General features: G+C 38.2%; 1 protein-coding gene across 7 annotated transcripts in view; it reads right to left on the bottom strand.

Moving 5' to 3' along the window:
- Nucleotides 1-240: 240 nt before the first annotated feature.
- LOC121318597 (ELKS/Rab6-interacting/CAST family member 1) overlaps nt 241-20,509 on the bottom strand; it is a 369,254-nt gene continuing 348,985 nt past the window's right edge. For all 7 annotated transcript variants that reach the window (XM_041255448.1, XM_041255447.1, XM_041255446.1 and 4 more), the window contains one exon: nt 241-986. In XM_041255448.1, the coding sequence (XP_041111382.1) occupies nt 849-986 (138 nt within the window). In that variant the 3' untranslated portion in view covers nt 241-848. The remainder of the gene's footprint in view (nt 987-20,509) is intronic.

Here is a 20,509-nt window from a genome sequence, read left to right on the forward strand (position 1 = left end):
CCAAAAGTTTTGCATCTCCTAATTTTAGGATTGAGACATAATTTAAACTATATGAACATAATTTAGATCTTTCATTTAATATCATGTAATCAAACTACAAAATGATACCGCAAATGTCTATCGGAAGCCATAACAGTAGGATTTAAAAATGCCAAATGTTTAAATTTGTCAGTTTATCGTTAAGTATATGGAAAACTACAAAGCGGTATGTAATTGAATATGTTAACGTAGCATTATTCAGCAGGTTTCATTTGATTTTAGGAGGCAACATTTGTTAATTCTATAGGGTGATGCCAAACTTTTGGTCATAGCTGTTCAGTACTAAGTCAGTTTTGTAATCAGGCAAATCCATGAATACATTAAATAATACTTTCCTCCACACCCAGTCGTCAAAGACCAGACAAGGCGCTTGCAGTTGCTAAATGTTTTTTTCTTCTTCTTTATGTTCATTTATTTATTATTTTGGTTCAACAATAGAAACCACTGTATATATCCTGTGACATGGGAATAAATCATTGTACTAATAAAGGGCAATTGTAAAACTATGGTATGTTATTTTTTTTTTCTTTCTTTCTATAAACACTGCAAATCACAAAACACTGACTTGACAGATAAAATGAAGCCTGCAAAACCACCAGAGATGGAGGCGGAGAGGCAGATATCCAGTCCCAAATAAAGGGTGTATTACATAACAGATTTTACTGTGTTAAGTGACTGGGGTAGCAATAAGACCTGTCCCTTGATCTCCCCCACACACAGACACCAGACTGAGACATCAGAGTGGACCTGAGACTTGAGTGATCTTGTAGAGCAAGGGATCAGATGAGAGTCCCCTTCCTTCCTTCCCGTCACGACGACTCCTCCAGTGCGTTGACGACTTGTTCCAAGATGTCAGGGCAGTGATCGGCTATCTGTTGGAGGACGGTGTTGGCGTATTCCTGCAGTTCCGCACTCTCCTTCTCGCATTTCTCCAGTTCGGCTTCAAGCTGTGCGAGGGAAACAAACACATATTTTATTTTTGCCATGTACTAATAAAAACAAAACTAAACCTAAAACAAAAACAGCGTGGTGAAGTCTTAAGTGGTGAAGATAAATTATTTATACACGATAGCTGCCCAACTTGGTGGTGGATTCAAATAAACAAAAAAACACTGACACTTTCACACAAACTTCAAAAGATGTAGGATGACACACCAGTGACATCACATGTTAACATGAAACTTGAGCATTTATGCTATGTACTTCATTGAGATGAAACATACTTCTTAACCCATAAACACTGTGTGTGTTTTTCAATGTTCTAGTTACAGGATATTAGTCTGAAGCAGCATAAGGAAATCATGTAAACACTCAAGTTCAGTCAACTAAGTTCATGTACAGGGAGTACTGTAGCTTTAAGATGCACTGATTTTTTTTTGTGTAGGATTCTCCATAAAGCCATGTCAGGGAAGCAGAGTGCTCAGTTTTCTGTTTCTAACAATATAGCAGATGTAGCTGAAGGTGAGCTTGCTCACTAGAGCTTATTAACGAGAAGTTGGATTTTTAAGTCTCTTTCCTAAAAGGAGCTTTGTTGTAATTTCAGCTGTTTTGTGGCACTGTTAAATTCCTTCTATAAGTGCCATGGAGCCATGAGAAGTTCACCAAGTCAAAATATACATTACATTAATACATACATGTGAGCCGGGAAATAAACAAACAAAAGAGCCTGGAAAATTGAACTGCTGCTGCCTTCCTTGGAAAAGATCTCATGAGACAGATAACTTGACACCACAGTATTCCCACCCCAGGGATGAGAAGCCCGAATATATATAGGGAATAGCCACCGTGCTCCTGTTAAGCATTCCCCAAGCCCTGCTCAGGTGCAACATCAAGTGACTGTGAAAGAGTCAGAGGGAGGTATCTTCAGGAGTCTGCTAGTTTGGAGTGATTTACCACTCACTGCACTGGTAAGCTCAGTGAATTAACACACACTTAAACACACTGGCCTTCTGACCCGTTGGGCCCCTTCTCTTTTCAATCTAGTCCCAGCTATGGATTATCCTGCATGGTGAAAATGGCCATTAAAATGTGCAGTATTTTATTATGTATCTATAAGAGCTTCATATGAAAAGTCTGTTATTGTCTTCTCGTGAGCACTTATTTTGAGTGGGCAATAGGAATGTTTGTAATACTGCAATATAGTACATAGATGCAGTTCTATAGGTTTAAGACTTCTCTTCCTTGGTCATTTCACCCTAAAAGGGAACCTGTCCCCATCCCTTCAAAGCGTTCTTTCCTTTCATTAACCAACCCACCTGTTTTCTCTGCTAACCAGCATGCACTGCAGCCAGTAACATGCCACTGAAAACACTGCGGAGGGAAATTATCACAAAGTGAAAATCAATTACTTCCTGCAAGTAAGGGAAATGCAAAAAACTAATCAAAAAACAAGACCTTGCCAGCCGCTACCAACATTGAGCCAGAACAAAAGGGCGATCAATGTAAATATGCAGAGTGGCGGCGCTGATGGTGCTGTAGCAGAATGGAATTAAAGGAAGACGTTACATACTAGCTAGTATACTATAGTATACAGTATTGCAGTGCAATACAGGCTGATATCCACCACATGGGGCTCTGTGACTCTGTGACTCCGATTGGGGTGAAATGATTGTTTACACAGAACTGTAGACTATTTTATAATATATAGGTAAATAAGAATATTTAAACAGTAGATCTTATCCTGATGTAACATCATTGCCATCTGATACAAACTAAGACATGTTTAGATGGCCGTATCACAGCATTATCAGGGTCTGCTGTATTTTATAAATGTGCTTTACCTGCAACAGAAAACGTAACATTCCCAGAACCCCAGCCCTAAAACTAAAAAATAAATAAATAAATCCACCAAAAAATATGAAAACATAATAAAAAGAAAATAATTTGTCAAAATGAAACTCTCTTTCATCAATTCTGTAAAAAAGAAAGGAAATCATTGGATAAGAAACATCTCAGGGATCCTTCCCTCCCGACCTTGCTGTTTATACAGCACACTTTAGCTGTGTCAGGCAAATGTAACATTAGCTTTATGTTTTATTTAAATTCCATGACCCAAAACCGATAGTTTTTAGACCACAGAAAATTGAATATTTGGCAGGTAATGTAAATTATTATTATACTTGGCTTAAAAACACAAAATGTCAAAACTTACCAAGGTTAATGCTAAAGACATCTGTAACAATATACACGGCTCGGAACAAATTTTGTATATCTTTTTTCATTTGCTAAGGGCACGCTACAATTTCAAAACGAAATACAATTCAATTAGCTGAAATAACAGACCTGGGCTGTCAGACGAATATTTGCTCTGCCTGATGTTTACAGTGCTGTGTATTGGAAGCTTGAGACTGTTACGACTCACAAAATGAACCACACAGATTACATATATAAGGGTGTCTACAAAACATGCCATTTGTTTTCCACCATTTCCCTGTCAATCGATGTTAGGGAAGTTACTTTTAAAAAGTTACTTGAACATAATTATAACTAGTTACCGTAACTTGCTACTTTGAAAAAAAATAAAAAATAAACTAGTTACAGTTACAAATAGGTACTTTTACAAAGATGGTTTCTTTTTGTGGTTCAGTCAGGTTGCAGCTCAAAATATTCTTTGAAGACCCAGCTATTGAACCCACTCGTCACCTTGTTTGTTTCTTATATAAAATATAATCCACTACAACATTTTGTTAGCCGTCTGAAGAAAGAACCATCACAGTTACAAGGTACTTAAAATTGTAATCAGTCATAACTCAATCTAATCGTCCAACAAACATCTGATGTTTTATTTATGTTTTATGATAAATTTTATTTATTTTTTTTAAATTTGAATTTAGTGACTAATTATAATTTTTATTAATTTTTTCCCGCAATTTGGAATGTCCAATTATGTTTTTTTCTCCTCACCGCAGTGAGTCCCCACACAGCACGAACATTCTGAGGTCGTGTGAGCATCCTGCGATCTCACAAGCCTAAAGCCAGAATCACTTTTATGTGGAGCAATCCAGTGAGCGGGCTGCTGAACTCGGAGAACAGAGATCAGCCCTGCTTCTCATCTACTCTGAATGTGCTGGGTGTCTGGCCAGTAGGGTCCGCTGTTGTGTGAGGAGGGGAATGAGTCCCTGCTGCTTTAATACCCTCCACCCCTGGAGTGCCAGAGCCAATGTGATGCCCCCTTCGAAGTCCCCAGAAGAGTCCGGCCTCGTTGCACAGCCCGGATGTGAACTGGCGCCACCCAAGCAGCAGCAGCACTTTAACTGGATGAGCCACTCTGGATCCCCCCCCCCCCCCCCCCCCCCCCCCCAACTTACACAAATATGTTACTAAGTAGTATTATAAATATGCCTACCACAATACAGATACAGTAGTCTCCGCATACAGGAACACCTCATAAGAGAACACTTCACCTAATGGAACACCCTTGTGATGAAACAGATTTTTCCTATGGTAAATGCTCTGGGTAAAGGAACAGGAACTTCGCTTGAAAAAACACCTTCTTGGCACTGATAGCAAAATGTTCACAATGGATACAGTACTGTTTTGTAACCTGATAAGTTATTATCATCAAACTTAAATTAAAATGGTTTATTCAGTCTTTTCAAAAGAGACTTGTCATCGCGAGAGTGTCTTGAGGCACTCTTGCACCCCTGCCTAGGAAGCGCTGTGCATAAGACTTGCTAACCACCAAAACACCTTAAAGAAAGAAAAAAAAAAGGAAAAGAATAGTGTTTGTACAATATGTATGGGGCTGTTCAACTGATCTAAACAATGGCAGACTTAAATAGCACCCTAAAATAAATCACAAGCTATGACTATCTGGCATTTTACATATTTTAACAGAAATGAACTAAAGAGCCTCACATACTTCATTTGATGGTGGATTTCTAGATCCCATATTCTTTTTTTATTTTTTTTTATTTAGTTGTTGCCAGTGGTTTTTACTCCGGTTTTCTCCCCAATTTGGAATGCCCAAATTCACCACTGCAACCCCTGGCGACTCTGGAAACGGATGCTGAAACACGCGTCCTCTGAAACGTGTTCCTGTCAATCCGTCATTTTTCACACTGCGGATCCACAGCGAAGCCATCAGACCTATAGTGCTAGAGGAGACTGCAGACAAGCAGGCGCCCTATCAGCCATGGATTTCCCTGCCCACCTAAGCCTTTCCTACCCAAGCGGTGCTTGGCCAATTGTGCGACGGCCCCTAGGAACTCCCGGTGAACCCCCTGGATTTGAACCTGAGATCTCCAGGCTATAGGTCGCATCCTGCACGCCACATGGAGTGCCTTTACTGGATGCGCCACTTGGAAGCTCCCTGGACCCCATATTCTTAAGATAATAGATGTGTTTCTCACAGACAGTAGACCACATGGCTCCCTTTTCACTGAAACAGTTTAGGACAGTTCATATAAACTCGTAAGTGCAGTGCATTCTGGTATTTGTCATCACACCCATCCCCAGTTGATTTCACTTTGTCTGCCAGTATTTAGCAGGGCGGAAATAAATATGAAGGCAGACAATCTGAATCCTTCTCACCTAAAGGTTTTAACCAATAAAACCAGAATCAGAATGTGACCCACCTACTCTCTATTAATAGTCCCATGCAGGTTTCCAGAAAAACTCAGAGACAGGTAAACACAGATATTGAGATAACTCAATATTAACTCAATATTGGAGCATCAGGACTCCACTTAATTACAAACATCATAAAAAGGCAAGGGACAGGTGAAGCATTAAGTCGAATGATATTTGAAGCTATTGATTTCAACTGAAAATTGGTACTTCTTTAAAAACAAAATATAGTGACGGACATTACATTTGCAGAGATGTGAGTGGCTAGTTAGCAATGTGGGCAAGGCAATCAACAAAGTTTGATAGAAGAGGAGAATAAAATTAAATAAAAGCAAAAACACGAGAGGGTGGGGGAGAAGAGGATCCTTAAGTGGGAAATATTTTCTGGTACAGTGGTGGTATTTTGTTCATTCTGAATGGCCCATTAGTTACTAGTTGTGCTTTTGATTTTTGTTCTTTTGTTTATTGAGCGTTTTGGTTCCATATAAAAAGGATAAGTAAAGCAGGGATGTTAGGTTCTTGTTTAATTTTCTAAATGTTTAAAATTTAAGATTAAACCTATTTACAAACCCCCCCACCCCCCCAAAAAAACTAAATAAACAACAACAACAACAACAACAACAACATATTGGGAATACTGGAAACTCAGATAACCCATAACAAAAAGCACTCCAATACAGTTTTAAAGAAATGACAACATTAGTGTGTATAAGACTACATGAATACAACACTAATATCTATATGTAATAGATTGTAAAGAACTGTGACAGGTAATGGCTGAGTAGTGACGTCAGGGCAGAATGCAGGAACAGAAAAAACAAAGGCAGTACTGCAGGCAAAAAGACGCAGAACAAAGACACAGAAAACACTGCTCACAGAGCGAAAATAAAGGATTTAAATAAAACAAATCACAAATACAGAATAATAACTAAAACTGGGCAACTGCCTTCACTGATCCTTATTATTATTATTTTAAATTTCTCTCTCCTCTCTCACTCTCGTTCCGTCTCTCAACACCCACCAGGACTGCAAAGAGCTGCAGGTTTAAATACCGTGGCCGAGGTAGCTGGTAATTACTCTATTACCCCTCGGCCATCATCTGCACAAGTTTATTAATTGTGTGACTGCCAGCTAGTTTAACAACGCACTAGCCAACAGCCACATATTACCACAAGGTTTTTAAAAACAACAACAACAACAACAACAAACGGCTACGCCCTCCTTTAAATAAATGCAATAAATAAATCATAATAAACAAACACAACACAGGGGCGGAGGGGGAGACCCCATTCTCAAAATAAACAAAATGATACATTTAAACAGCAGAGCTTTCCTACCGCCCTGCTACAAGAACATATATACATATATGTTTCACACATGCATATTTCTGATAATACGTTTTGCCAAATTGCTCACCAGCGATTAAAAAAAAAAATGCATAGGGTAGTGTGTGATAAGAGAATTGAATGCCCACCTGAGAGATGAGATGCTACATAAACACAGAACCAAACATCCCATCCCGAGGGCAGGCATTCAATACTCATTTATCACACACGACCCCATGCAGTATTTTTTATAATCTCTGGTGAGCAATCTTTTCCTGCTCGAGTTCTACAGTTCTGTGCTGTTATGTGAGCCATGGCTGGAATCCCTTTCAGTTTGACAGCTCACTCTGGGGTCGCACTCTGTGTAACGCTCTGTTTGGAATCCAGTTCAGGTCTCAAGTGAAGAGAGTTTGGTGATCTCATATTATTCCCCAGGAGTCCACACAACTGAGCTGGCCCATGAACAGTACTACCAGGCTTGATGGTAATACAAAACTAAGGTTTTTAGATCACTACACTATGCTTGAGCAGAAAAGTCATAATCTGTAAGCCCTCGATTACACTGTCCATTTGTTACACTGGGACACCATAAAACGTCTGTTAATTTTACAAAAGTATAACCAAACAATTAAGTCATTTAATCCAGGTTATGTTAAACACTCGCAAGGTGTTTGTTTCACATTTTGTAACATTTACATATTTTTTTTGTTTATTCCTTTCAAAAAAACAGATGTTAATTTGAGCCTGGAGGCAACGCTTTGGCCCACTGTGTTAAAGTCTGTTAAACAAAATGGTGTTGAAACATCTCTGGAAGCTAATGAAAATCGTGTCAGCGGAGCGGTGCAGCTCACAGAATATTTTACCTTTCCGAGTACCCATTATTTTATATGAGATGAATTACATGAAGCTTAATGTGAATCCCTCTGAGACAGCACAGAATGTATTGGTGCGACTGCTGACGGTTCCTGTCCTTTTGCATTTCTTTTTATACCACTCATGTGGCTGTATTTCCATGAGTTATTTTTATGTTGTCATGTAAAGTTAATGGCAAGAAAAATGCATTATACGATGCTGACATCACCACATTTCATTTTAAATATCGCTCGCTGTCAGTTAAGTGCTGTGCTGTAGGTCAGACAGTATTTACACATCAAAGCACAGCTGGTGTAAGAGAAGAGAGATGAGGAAGCCATACCTATTGTGTTTATTATCTAGAGAGGGAGCACCGGTACAAGCCTGGTGCGCAAGGAGTATGTAATACAGAGCCAACTGATCTGGGAAGGACACTTCAAGCTGTGAGCTAAGCAGCTGTGTAATCCGTTTAAAAGCACCCCTGCTCTAGATGAAGGTTGGAGGGGGAGTGCGGGGCTACTGGGTATCCAGTGGGGAGCCAGTTTATTAACTGCAAGTGCTTGTATGGAGAGCCTGTTTCTTCCTCAATTAATACACATGTACACCTGCCTCCTACACAGTGCTCTGTGCACCTGCTTAATATACCTGTTTAGCCAGGAGGAGAGGATGGGAATCAATTTAGAAATTCAACTCACGAGAAACGGTTTCACTAGAAAGCATCCAATTGAAAAGTTTGTCATTCATTTGTATTAAGTTGAGTGTTTCATGGTCATGGGTTATAGTAAGGTTCAGTGCAAAATGTTCATAATGTAACTCACTGCTAATTCAAATGTTTGTTTCATATCTGCAGAATAAAAACATATTATTGTATGTGTTTTCAAAATTGCACAAGCAGAGTCTGACAGCCATAATTCTCAAATTCATTTTACAGATATTGCTACTGAGCAATTTAATAAATTGAATTATTATTGACATAAAAGGGAACATAAACTATTCAGATTCATGCAGCCTTTTGTCCAAGTGGCATTTACTTAATATTAAGGCCAAGTACAGGGGCAAGGCTATTAAGAACTCAATAGGTGAATAATAGTGTGTGTGTGTGTGTGTGTGTGTGTGTGTGTTATATATATATATATATATATATATATATATATATGTGCTCTTATAGGTTTCATTGTCCTGTAATGTGTCTCCGATCTATTTATGTCTATCTACTATATATTAAAATGTCAGTTAATTTCATCCCTTCTAAAAACCACAATTGCCGTTTTCGGAAATATTGCTTCCATTTTCTCTGAATTATGAAGTATATGTAAATGCTTCCAAACTATGTTTGAAATGTTGGGTAAATTAATTTAGAATATGTCATTATTAATGGCACTCTTCTACGTGGGAAATTAAAATACTACATACTGTAAACAAGAACATGGATGTCTCTAAAAAGGCTAAAAATTTGTCTGCAGCAGATCACGTAAAGCAGCATCCAGGAGATTTACACAGCGATGGAGGGAAGCTCTTCTGTATGTCCTGCAACATTACTGTAGATCACTACCGAAACTCACCTGCTGACAGGCATTTAGATTCAAGTGTTCACCGAGAAAGAAAGGCGGAAATCTACCTTTTTGTTTGCGCAAATATCCCTTTTGAATAATTGGACAACCAAAAGTTACATAAATTCTTCAGACTGAGTGTAGCAAATTTTAGCCTTTTAGTCTTGTTCCCCTATCTTAACAGAGGCTTTCTTACTGCAACACATCCTTTACATCCTCATTACAAGAGTGACCTTCATACTGTTGATTTGGTGGACAACGACAACTGTGCTTTCTGCCAGCATTGTTGTCAATTCAACGCTTATCTTCTTTCTATTCCTTAAGAATATTATCTTATTGCTTATCCTTGTTAGACATATATATATATATATATATATATATATATATATATATATATATATATATATATATATATATATATATATATATATATATGTATCAAATCAGTCGTTACACTCAAATCAGTCTTACAGACTAAAAGAGAATTAAACAATGACCTCTAGGTGACCCCGGGACTCCAACATGGCTCCAAAATAAAGGACACACTAAACACTGAATGACAAAACACGATAATTCCCCTTCACCTCAGTAGAGACGACTGCTCATAAAAAATTCTATTTTCAAGCCCAGGTCTCCACTACAGGTATAACTAGAGCATCACCAGCTGGTGAACATCTTCCTTCAGGGTCTATCACCCACTTCTGGGAGCACAGGGGCTCTCGTGCTTTCCACAGGAGATGCTTTTCATCACCAAATATGCAATTCTCACCATAACCTTTTTATTGTCTACATTTTCTATGTTTGCCATTTTTTCCTTGACTACTAGATGTAACTTTCACACCTCTGGAAGGTATCTAATAATATAAGCAGCTCTTTGAGGAGTCCATGTCACTCAGTGATGCGACCCAGCACTGAAGACGTGGAAAACACTTACAGTCAAAACATTTCTCACTGAAATTACTTAGTTTCTTTGAGTATTTCTACATTTGTTATGAAAAACAATGACTTCCCCAAACCAACGCTGACGAGAAGATGCCCCCAGACCTTTCTCTCTCTCTGTGCCTCCAGCTTGTCTTCCCATTATTGGCGGGGTCCACTGCAAAACCCAACAAGCATGCTTCAATAAATTTGCATAAAAAACCCTTCTTCTAAATCCTGAATGTTATATTTTATTTTGAGAGCAAACAATGATTCCTTCAAAAGGAAACAGGTCATTTTCATGAAATATTTTTAAGAAAAATAAAAAACTGAAATATCTTGCTTGCATAAGTATTCAACCCCCACACATTAATATTTGATAGAGCCACCTTTCGCTGCAATAACAGCTTTAAGTCTTTTGGGTAAGTATGTACCAGCTTTGCACACAGTGTCGGAGTGATTTTGGCCCATTCTTCTTGGCAGATTTGCTCCAGGTTGTTCAGGTTGGTTGGACGACGCTTGTTGACCGTAATTTTCAAATAGTGCCACAGATTCTCAATGGGATTGAGATCAGGACTTTGACTGGGCCACTGTAGGACATTCACCTTTTTGTTCTTGAGCCACTCCAATGTTGCTTTGGCCTTGTGCTTGGGATCATTGTCCTGCTGAAAGGTGAATTTCCTCCCAAGCTTCAGTTTTTTAGCAGACTGAAGCAGATTCTCTTGCCGTATTTTCCTGTATTTTGCTCCATCCATTCTTCCTTCAATTGTAACAAGATGCCCAGTCCCTGCTGATGAGAAGCATTCCCACAGCATGATGCTGCCAACACCATACTTCACTGTAGGGATGGTGTGTCCTGAGGCAGTGTTAGGTTTGCGCCACACATAGTGCTTTGAGTTGCTTTGGCCAAAAAGCTCTATCTTGGTCTCATTTGACCACAAAACCTTTTTCCACATCGCAGCCGTATCACGCTTTCTGGCAAACTCCAGACATGCTTTCAGATGGTACTTTTTGAGTAACGGCTTCTTTCTTGCCACCCTCCCATACAGGCCAGTGTTATGCAGAGCTCTTGATATGGTTGACTGGTGCACCATTACTCCACTCCCAGCCACTGAACTCTGTAGCTCCTTCAAAGTGATTTTTGGCCTCTCTGTGGCTTCTCTCACAAGTCTCCTTCTTGTTTGAGTGCCGAGTTTTGAGGGACGGCCTTTTCTTAGCAGTGCCTAGCTTCCACAGCACAGGGGTTGAATACTTATGCAAGCAAGATATGTGTGTGTGCACTGTTTTACTATTATCATTTGTAATATATATATATATATATATATATATATATATATATATATCATATATATATAATTTCTGTGTTATTAAAGAGCAAGTAATTTCTAATATAATTATATAATTTTTATTTTATTGGTGTTTCTTTTAAACATTCCCCTGACTATATTATGGTGTTTGCATTTATTTTTCCACTCGAACATCGCCAGCCAAGCCTACTCTACAGAAATGTAAAGTAGGGGGGGCAACAGAGCTGAAAAGTCACACTGCCATCTAATTTGAGAAAGACTGTTCAATCTCAGGCAGACTGGACAAGCCTACAGCAGCTCAGAGCCAGGTAAAGGCAGATTTAGAGAAAAATAATAACTCTCCATTGGAAACAGCATTAGCGAATGATCGCGAACACATAGGACACTAAACAGGTAAGAAAATAAATATTATGAACATGTTATAAAGTACCCCTACAGCATCTTCATATGAATCTTTCTACAGCCTGTCCACAGGCAATGAGATAAAAAAAAAAAAAAAAAAACTTTTACTTGATAAGTATTTTGCTGTCAACATGCTGACATTCAGATGGTGCTCTTTGGGCCATCTAACAGAAACCAGAAGAAAACCTCATCAAATTCAGCATCTGTGTTGGATATAACCAGAGTACCAGAACATATAAATATCCACCAAGCTCATTTCCTTTAAAAAAACACCCAAAGAACTACAAAGGTACAGTACAATTAATAACATGTCATTGCTTTAATCCCCAGACAGCAGCAGGCAGATCCAAGACACAACAGCACAGTAATCAGTGACCCAGCTTCAGAGATTTCTGGGAATCACGTGGAGCTACAGTAAGGATGGAATCACTTATGTTGCACAGCTATGGCTAGCCTTTCATATTATACACCTTTACTGTGTTTTCCATCGTGGTTTCCTTTCCAGAAATAACAAGCGCTCACAAGAGATGTGTGGGATAAAAAAAAACTTGAAAAGCCTGTTTTTTAAAAAACGATATTTTAAATGTAGCCATGGCACGGGGTCACCACAGTAACCCTGGTCACCACTGTACTGTGTAGCAGTACTACAGAAAACTGGTTTATATATCTCAAATGAATTCTTATTGACTGGTTTCACAAACCCTGATTAGCACTAATTTAGATAATGTCTAATAACCTAATGTCACCCCAGGTAGGATAGTCCAGTGCAGTTGGGAACATGACAGTTTGATTTAGTTTATTATATTATGTGGGTCCACAGAGCTCTGGGGTCCCTGTGGGTATAGCTTGGGTTATGGATACACTCAGTCGCCAAGGCCGAAACCTCAAGGGAATCCTTAAAGGTAAACTGCCATGGAAACAGGCCCAGGAGGCAAGCGACAAACTAACTCCACCAACTCCCCTGGTCCCTCGCAAAGTTAAGTTAAACAGGAAGCCCCAGTCTTGTAAATAAAAAGTTAACAGCGCACTGAGCACTTGTAAATGTCTCACATTTTTATACATTACAGTTTTTGGATTTTGTCACTTCAAAATTTTTTAATAAGTTTATCTGAATTCCACTTGGCTGCAATGTCTGGAAGGCAGTCAGGCTTGGCATGCTGAAGGTATGTAAGTAAGGAGATCGCCAACACTTCACGAGTAATAAACTTAAAATAGTGTTAAAAATGGGTGGACTCTCGCAGTAGCCCAATTACTTGTCTGTTAAAAATACCATGCAGCAAATCACACCTTACAGACAAAAAGGCTTACAAAAAAGATTTTCTGCCTTTAGCAAAATTGCATTCTCAACAGAATCTCCTTTTATTCTAATCTTTTTTGCTTTCATAGATTTTTTTCACAAGCCTTATCCCGTCACAAAACTATATAGTTAATTTCCTGTGTTACGGATAATCGGACCCCCTCCCCCTATTCATGCCAGCATTTTCAGAGCACATAGGCTCTATTAGGCTCCAAATAACTGTCACACAGAAATCAAACCTAGACAGGAAACTAAGGGTTTGTCCTCAAATTTATTGTGTTATGGCAGTATAAGTGGGCTATACCTGAGTCAAAGTAAAAATAAAAACTGGAACATAAACCACTTGGTTTTAAACATTGAGTGTTGTACTGAACAATTTATTACTGACATGTGTGTGTTAGCTCTGTAACCCAGCTGCTGCCTCGAATGAGATGCTGTGTCACGAGCCTTCCTGTATCATTGTCTTTACAGTAAATCTCTCTGTTTCTCTATTTTCACAAGATAAAGACCACCATTAAAGAGCAATATATGTCCCCACGTGTTGCAGCAACTGTTTAAATAACGTACCTGAAATTTTAACGTCTGTTTCAAAGCTCTTTTCAAAATATCCACTCTGGTGTAAGGATTACTGCCCACATTGTCAAACAGGTAACACAGCAATAACAATCCATGATGTGGTACGGAACAGAAAAGTCAAAGCACTTAATGTTATGTTTAAAAAAAAAAAATGTAATTGCTTCCTGCAGTGATTTAGAGGACAGATCTCAAACCCCAGCGCACTAGAGCAGCCATTTTGAAAACAGACTTTAAAGTTCTAAATATAAAAAGTTGTCAGGATGTTAACAATGAAAAGAAACATTTCAGGTACATTACTTAAACAGTTGTAGCAACACGTGGGGACACAGCATCTCATTCAAGGCAGCAGCTGGGTTACAGAGCTAACACACTTACACACACACGTCAGTAATAGATTGTTCAGTAAGCAGTTCTCAGAAATCCTGCTATGATGTCAACATGAAATGTACTGTGTTAAGTGTAAAAAGCGGTCAAAAATGAAGGAATGAGTGGGCTAACACTGCTTCTAAAACACAGAGTAACTATGAGGCAGACAGATATAGAGAACATTATACCTAAAAACTGATTTCTTGTATTTTACTGCATATAATTCATTATATATATATTAATATTTTGCTAGATTTTTTTTTGTTTCAAAGAATAGATGTAAAAACATTTTTTAAAGCTATAAAATTGAAAGTTCACCATATTACTTTTTTTTCTGCATGCCACAGAAGGCTAAAGAAAGCACACCAATTTAAATAATTAAAAAAAAAAAGTTTTCTTTGCTAAAGTTCACAAAACAAAATTCAATGTACAGTCTTCTTTCAGACAAAAAAAAAAATTGATTAAGAATAAATATGTAAATAGATTGGTCTTGTTAAAATGCATTACCCTAAAATTTGACCCTTTGACCCTTTTTGGTCTCAGAATGCACATAAAATGACCCAATCTTAATTAATTGTTAGTAATTTACTTAAATAATAAATATTGAGAAAACTAACAAAATCTATATGTTAGTTATTTTTAAACCCTTTCCTTAGCCCTACCTTAACTGTCTTGGTGGTACACAGAAGTACAGAGGAATAACCTATTCAAGTGATAATATAATGTTTTTCAAAGCTATAGCTGATCAAAAGGATAACAAGCTGGCTGTCCAGAGATTCTTCAGCAGGACCCCTTTTTTTTCTGCTAACGGGAAATAACTTGTGTGTTCAGTGTGCACACTACAGGGAGACGTTAAAGAACTCACAAACTCAAACAACCAGTAGCACAAAGAAACCCAGACCACTAAGGTACCTTATTACTAATTCGATCAAATCATTTTACTCTGTATTTCTTGACGTTTGTTAGTCTGAATTTGATAATCAGAGTCAATATGGAGGCTAGGGTTACCACTGTTCATTGCTGTTTGGGTATGAGCTGCTCTCTCAAAGATCCACTGTGCAAATTTTTTTATTTTTTTATTTTTTTGTAATTTACTGCTTCGAAGGATATGATTTCTGAGCATCTACATTTAAATCAAATTACAAATTCATCTGTAGCGTTGTCTTTGAGATTGCTGCATATTTCAAACTAAAAGTCTAAAATGCAAGCAAAGAACCAAAACATCTTCAACAGAAGAAATGGGGAACTAGTGAAAATACTGCTGAAGTATAATTAAGCAAACAAGCGCGTACACTTTTGTAATGGGAGTTGAATGGAGGGCTATTTTAAGAGAAAGAAAAAAATCTATTAGATATCCAATTACATGGCTTTAATTTGGTCTTTTATCAATGTTACAGTCACAGCTTACCGAGCTGGAGCACAGCAAAGCATGTTTACAAACATCTCAATCCCCACGCCTTGCATTTATACTTATCTTTAACCACTGGGTCTCCTAGACAGGCCTGTATATGAAATCAAAAGATTAGCACGTTCAGAAAACAACACGTATCTAAGTGTAGGTCCGTGCACATATTTGCACAATTATATCGTACGGTGAATTAGAGGTAAGGAAATGGATTTTAAAACCTCTGTAAGACTATTTACACATGCACACACAGACACACAGCATCACTGACAGTCTGATGGCATTCCTACAGGGCCTACGCTTGCCCAGCCAGCATGCGGTGTGACAGGAGCTCCTGGACAGACCTACCCTGGGATACCCTGTCTAAATATCTTCACTTCCTCACCCCACGAAAACCAATCTCCTTTTCAAAACCTGCAGGTAAAAAACACACAGCACCCCTTGTCATCCCCCACATGCCAAAACGCTTAACAATACGATGTACTCCTAGAAAGCCTTGGATTATTATTGGGGGGAACTGCATTTTAATATTTCTTTGTTATGAAATGTAGTAGTAATGCTTCCAGAATTGTTTTAACACATTTTATATACTGTAGACAAATAATACTACTCAATTCTTAACAGACTCTATATACAATAGGTCTATGAAAGGTAAGGACTACAATATAATCAAAAACACAAAAAAGATTGTAGTGTTCCAATGTTTTATATCCTACAACTTTACCTGGTTGGCTATTCCATGCATTTATAACTCTGTGTATAACAATGCTTCCTACCTTATGGCCTTAACTTTAACTCAGCTTCCAGTGTGTGAGTGTGTGTGTGAGTACAGGGGTGGATTTACTTGTGTGTGTGTGTGTGTGTGTGAGTACGGGGGTGGAATTACTTGTGTGTGTGTGTGTGTGTGTGTGTGTGTGTGTGTGTGTGTGTGTGTGTGTGAGTGAGTACGGGGGTGGAATTACTTGTGTGTGTGTGTGTGTGAGTACATGGGTGGGATTACTTGTGTGTGTGTGTGTGAGTGTGTGTGGTGGGATTGTGTGTGTGTGTGTGTGTGTGAGTACGTGTGTGAGTACGTGTGTGTGTGTGTGTGGGATTGTGTGTGTGTGTGTTTGTGTGTGTGTGTGAGTACGGGGGTGGAATTACTGTGAGTGTGTGTGTGTGTGTGTGTGTGTGTGTGAGTATGGGGATGGAATTACTTGGGCGTGTGTGAGTATGTGGGTGGGATTACTTGTGTGTGTGTGTGGGTACGTGGGTGGTATTACTTGTGTGTGTGTGTGTGTGTGTGAGTACGGGGGTGGGATTACTTGTGTGTGTGTGAGTACGTGGGTGGGATTACTTGTTTGTGTGTGTGTGAGTACGTGGGTGGGATTACTTGTGTGTGTGTGTGTGAGTACGTGGGTGGGATTACTTGTGTGTGTGTGTGTGTGAGTACGTGGGTGGGATTACTTGTGTTGTGTGTGTGTGAGTACGTGGGTGGGATTACTTGTGTGTGTGTGAGTACGTGGGTGGGATTACTTGTGTGTGTGTGTGTGAGTACGTGGGTGGGATTACTTGTGTGTGTGTGAGTACGTGGGTGGGATTACTTGTGTGTGTGTGTGTGTGTGTGGGTTTTGTGTGTGTGTGTGTGTGTGTGTGTGTGTGTGTGTGTGTGAGTACGGGGGTGGAATTACTTGGGCGTGTGTGGGTATGTCGGTGGGATTACTTGTTTGTGTGTGTGTGAGTACGTGAGTGGGATTACTTGTTTGTGTGTGTGTGAGTACGTGGGTGGGATTACTTGTGTGTGTGTGTGTGAGTACGTGGTTGGGATTACTTGTGTATGTGGCTGTGTGTGTGAGTATGGCGGTGGTATTACTGTTATTTTTATAAATGGATGGGTCTGAGGTACATAAAGGTCAAGAGACTGTGGCAGGGCAGATTGGATTTGAAACCAGCCTCACCTGGTTGGTGATTTCATGCTTGAGAATAGTGAAATGACCCTTAAGAGAAAATGGCAAGACTATTTGTGCTAACCTTATTGCCATCTGCTTTTCAGCATTATTTCTGTCCCAGTGATTCAGGTTCTGCATTCCTTACTTAATGCTGCAGTGTCCTGCAATAATTTCATACTAGAATAGAGCTCCTTAAAGCAGTGGTTCCCAACCTGTGGTCCGTGAGTAAATGCCAGGTGGTCCGCAAACAACTCCCACAATTCAGTTACGCAGTTCTTGCAAAAACCCATTTCTACACAATCACACATTGTGCTGCTACTATTATTAAACTACACAACAAACAGCTTCAACCACGTGATATACAATTCTAAGATATGTATGTAGTCTGCATTAGCTAATTAACTGAAACAGTTTTCTAATGTGAAACAAATACTAACTAAATAACGAACACGTTATGAAAGCACATCTGTCTTGTCAAAATTAGACTTATTTATTTTTACCAGCATTATTTAAAATAAATCTACATCTAGTGTTCTACAGCTTGTGTTCACTGTTAATGGAAGAAAAGAAAACCTGTAATCTGTCTGTTCCAGCCTTTTCGCTCCACATAAAAGTAGCACACAAGATTGAATATTCCCAACTTGGTTGGAATGACTACATAAAAAAATAAAAAAATAATTAAAACCACAGTTTTAGTACTTTTCATTTTTACCAATATAAAATATGTGCTACAGTGTTGCCAGGGATATAGGAATATACCTATTATTTCCATAAATTTTGGAGAGATTAGCTGCATATAATAATAAAAGTTAATGTGAAACAAAAAGAGACTATATTGTAGCTTGACTTGTGAACTGTACCATAGTACCATATATTATATGGGTTTATTCAGCCAGGTTTAATATATCACAAGAGTATAAGCCAAAAGGAAATTCTATTAACACTACAAGTGAAAATAATGTATACAGTCTGTTCTGACACCATCATATTTAACCAAAATACTATAAATCCTATCGACTATGCACCACCAATTACATTTACACATCACAGCCCACCAGAAGTGGTATGTGACATCACGTACACTGTCCAATTATTATTTTTTTTTCTCAAATTGCTTCCTACCCACCTGGTGTTTGTATTCTGGTGTTTTTTATATGTACATTGAGGGAAGCTGATGAATAATAAATTGCGTCAGAAATGTTTTGTATAAATGAATTTGCTACAGAGTAAGATTCCATGGACCAGCACTGGCATTTAGAGTTACTGGATCTGAGGATGACCCAAGCCCCAGTGCGTTACTTGTTAGGAGGTTTTGTCAAACAAAACTCTTAAACCTACAAAATCGAGACATCATTTAACTACAAAGCACTCAGAATGTGAAAAAATAAATAAACAAGAGAACTTTACCTTCAGCAACTTTCAATGTGCAAAATTACAACATTCCTTTGTTGATCTGGTAGCGAAGATTCAAGCCCAGGAATCTCATTAGTTAGGTATGTTATATAAATACTTTACTTTCTACTTCTTTCCTATTGCATAGCAGACTGATCCATTCCTGGTTATACTATGTGTAATAAGACACCCCTGAGCTTGCTATCTATACACTGGGGCTAATCAAGCTTGTTTAAACACCTGGAATGGGTGAAACTGCTATGCAATAGGACTCTTATTTCCATCCCTGTAGTTCAACAGTAATCTTTTGTGCACAAGTCTACCAACTCAAGCCATGCCTTTCGTAAATTAATTTATAATTATACTCATTTATTCATTATACCTGTTTCCTCCCTCAATTTGCCCATTTTGACTGTTATCTATATCAAAAAAAAATAGACTTAACCTGTGCAGGGGATAGAAATCACGCTTTAAATTATGATTAAATATATTGAGCACTACATCGTTAACTATTTCACCAATATAAAAATGACTCCACTTTAAACGACAGGCTGCTAGTGCAGTCTAGGAAAAATAACTCCAGTTAACCCACCGCAGTCTTGGGCATGCCACTGTCACAGTCTAAGAGCCATTTGCATAGAAGACACTGAAACAATTCAATTAGTTGAGTCATCTTGTCTTTTTTGGAAAGTTTTTAGTCTTCAAAGAGTTAATGGCTAAATCTGCAATGTACCCAATGGAAAAATATTGATAAATTAATATGTATTTTCCTAATTTAAAAGTGCTGTGGCTGAAATAAAAATAAATAAATTAAGAAATGTTATCTCAAAATAAACGTGGAAAAATGCATTTGAAAATGCAGTTATTTCAGGAGGGTATCAGAATATTACACAAGGTCCAACTAGTGTGTTACTCTAACCAGTGCCACACACTTTGTGGTCTCACTGCCATCAACACACGTGTACTAATTTTGACAATAGTTGCTGGACATTTATACAAACAAACTTATCCACAAAGGAAAAACAAACCATTGACACATTTGTCAACAAAATGTATACATTACCATTACATCTGCTCAGCACTTCTTCAACGTATAATAACGATCAGGATTTCATTAACAGCAAAGCACCTGCAATATACAGTTTCAAATAAACTCTGGTCTGGCATGACTGCCCAGTGGAAAAAAAGCAATTCACTAATAAAATAAATGCTATCGTAAAATAAATTAGAACCACTGAAAAACTGGTTGCCTATAATTAGGGCTTATGATGATTTTCAGTTTTAACCGATAAAAATGATAAAACACCCCTGATTTAAAAAAAAAAGTGTATATCCAATCAACACAGGAAAAACACTGAAAATGATTACTCAGTTCACGTTGACTTAACCTCTTTCCCTGTGAAATAAATAATATAACCTAAAAAAAGAAAAAACTATCTTGGTGTAGTTCGGCAATGTCCCTCCTTCCTGACTTGTACCTATCACCGATTCGTTCTGAATAATTTAAACCCACCCCAACTACTGAGTGGCAGTAAATTCCAACATTTCTATTGGAGGATTGTAATACGATTGAGAGATCCTAGT

The sequence above is a fragment of the Polyodon spathula genome, chromosome 7 (genome assembly GCF_017654505.1).
Source record: "Polyodon spathula isolate WHYD16114869_AA chromosome 7, ASM1765450v1, whole genome shotgun sequence".
Taxonomy (NCBI): domain Eukaryota; kingdom Metazoa; phylum Chordata; class Actinopteri; order Acipenseriformes; family Polyodontidae; genus Polyodon; species Polyodon spathula.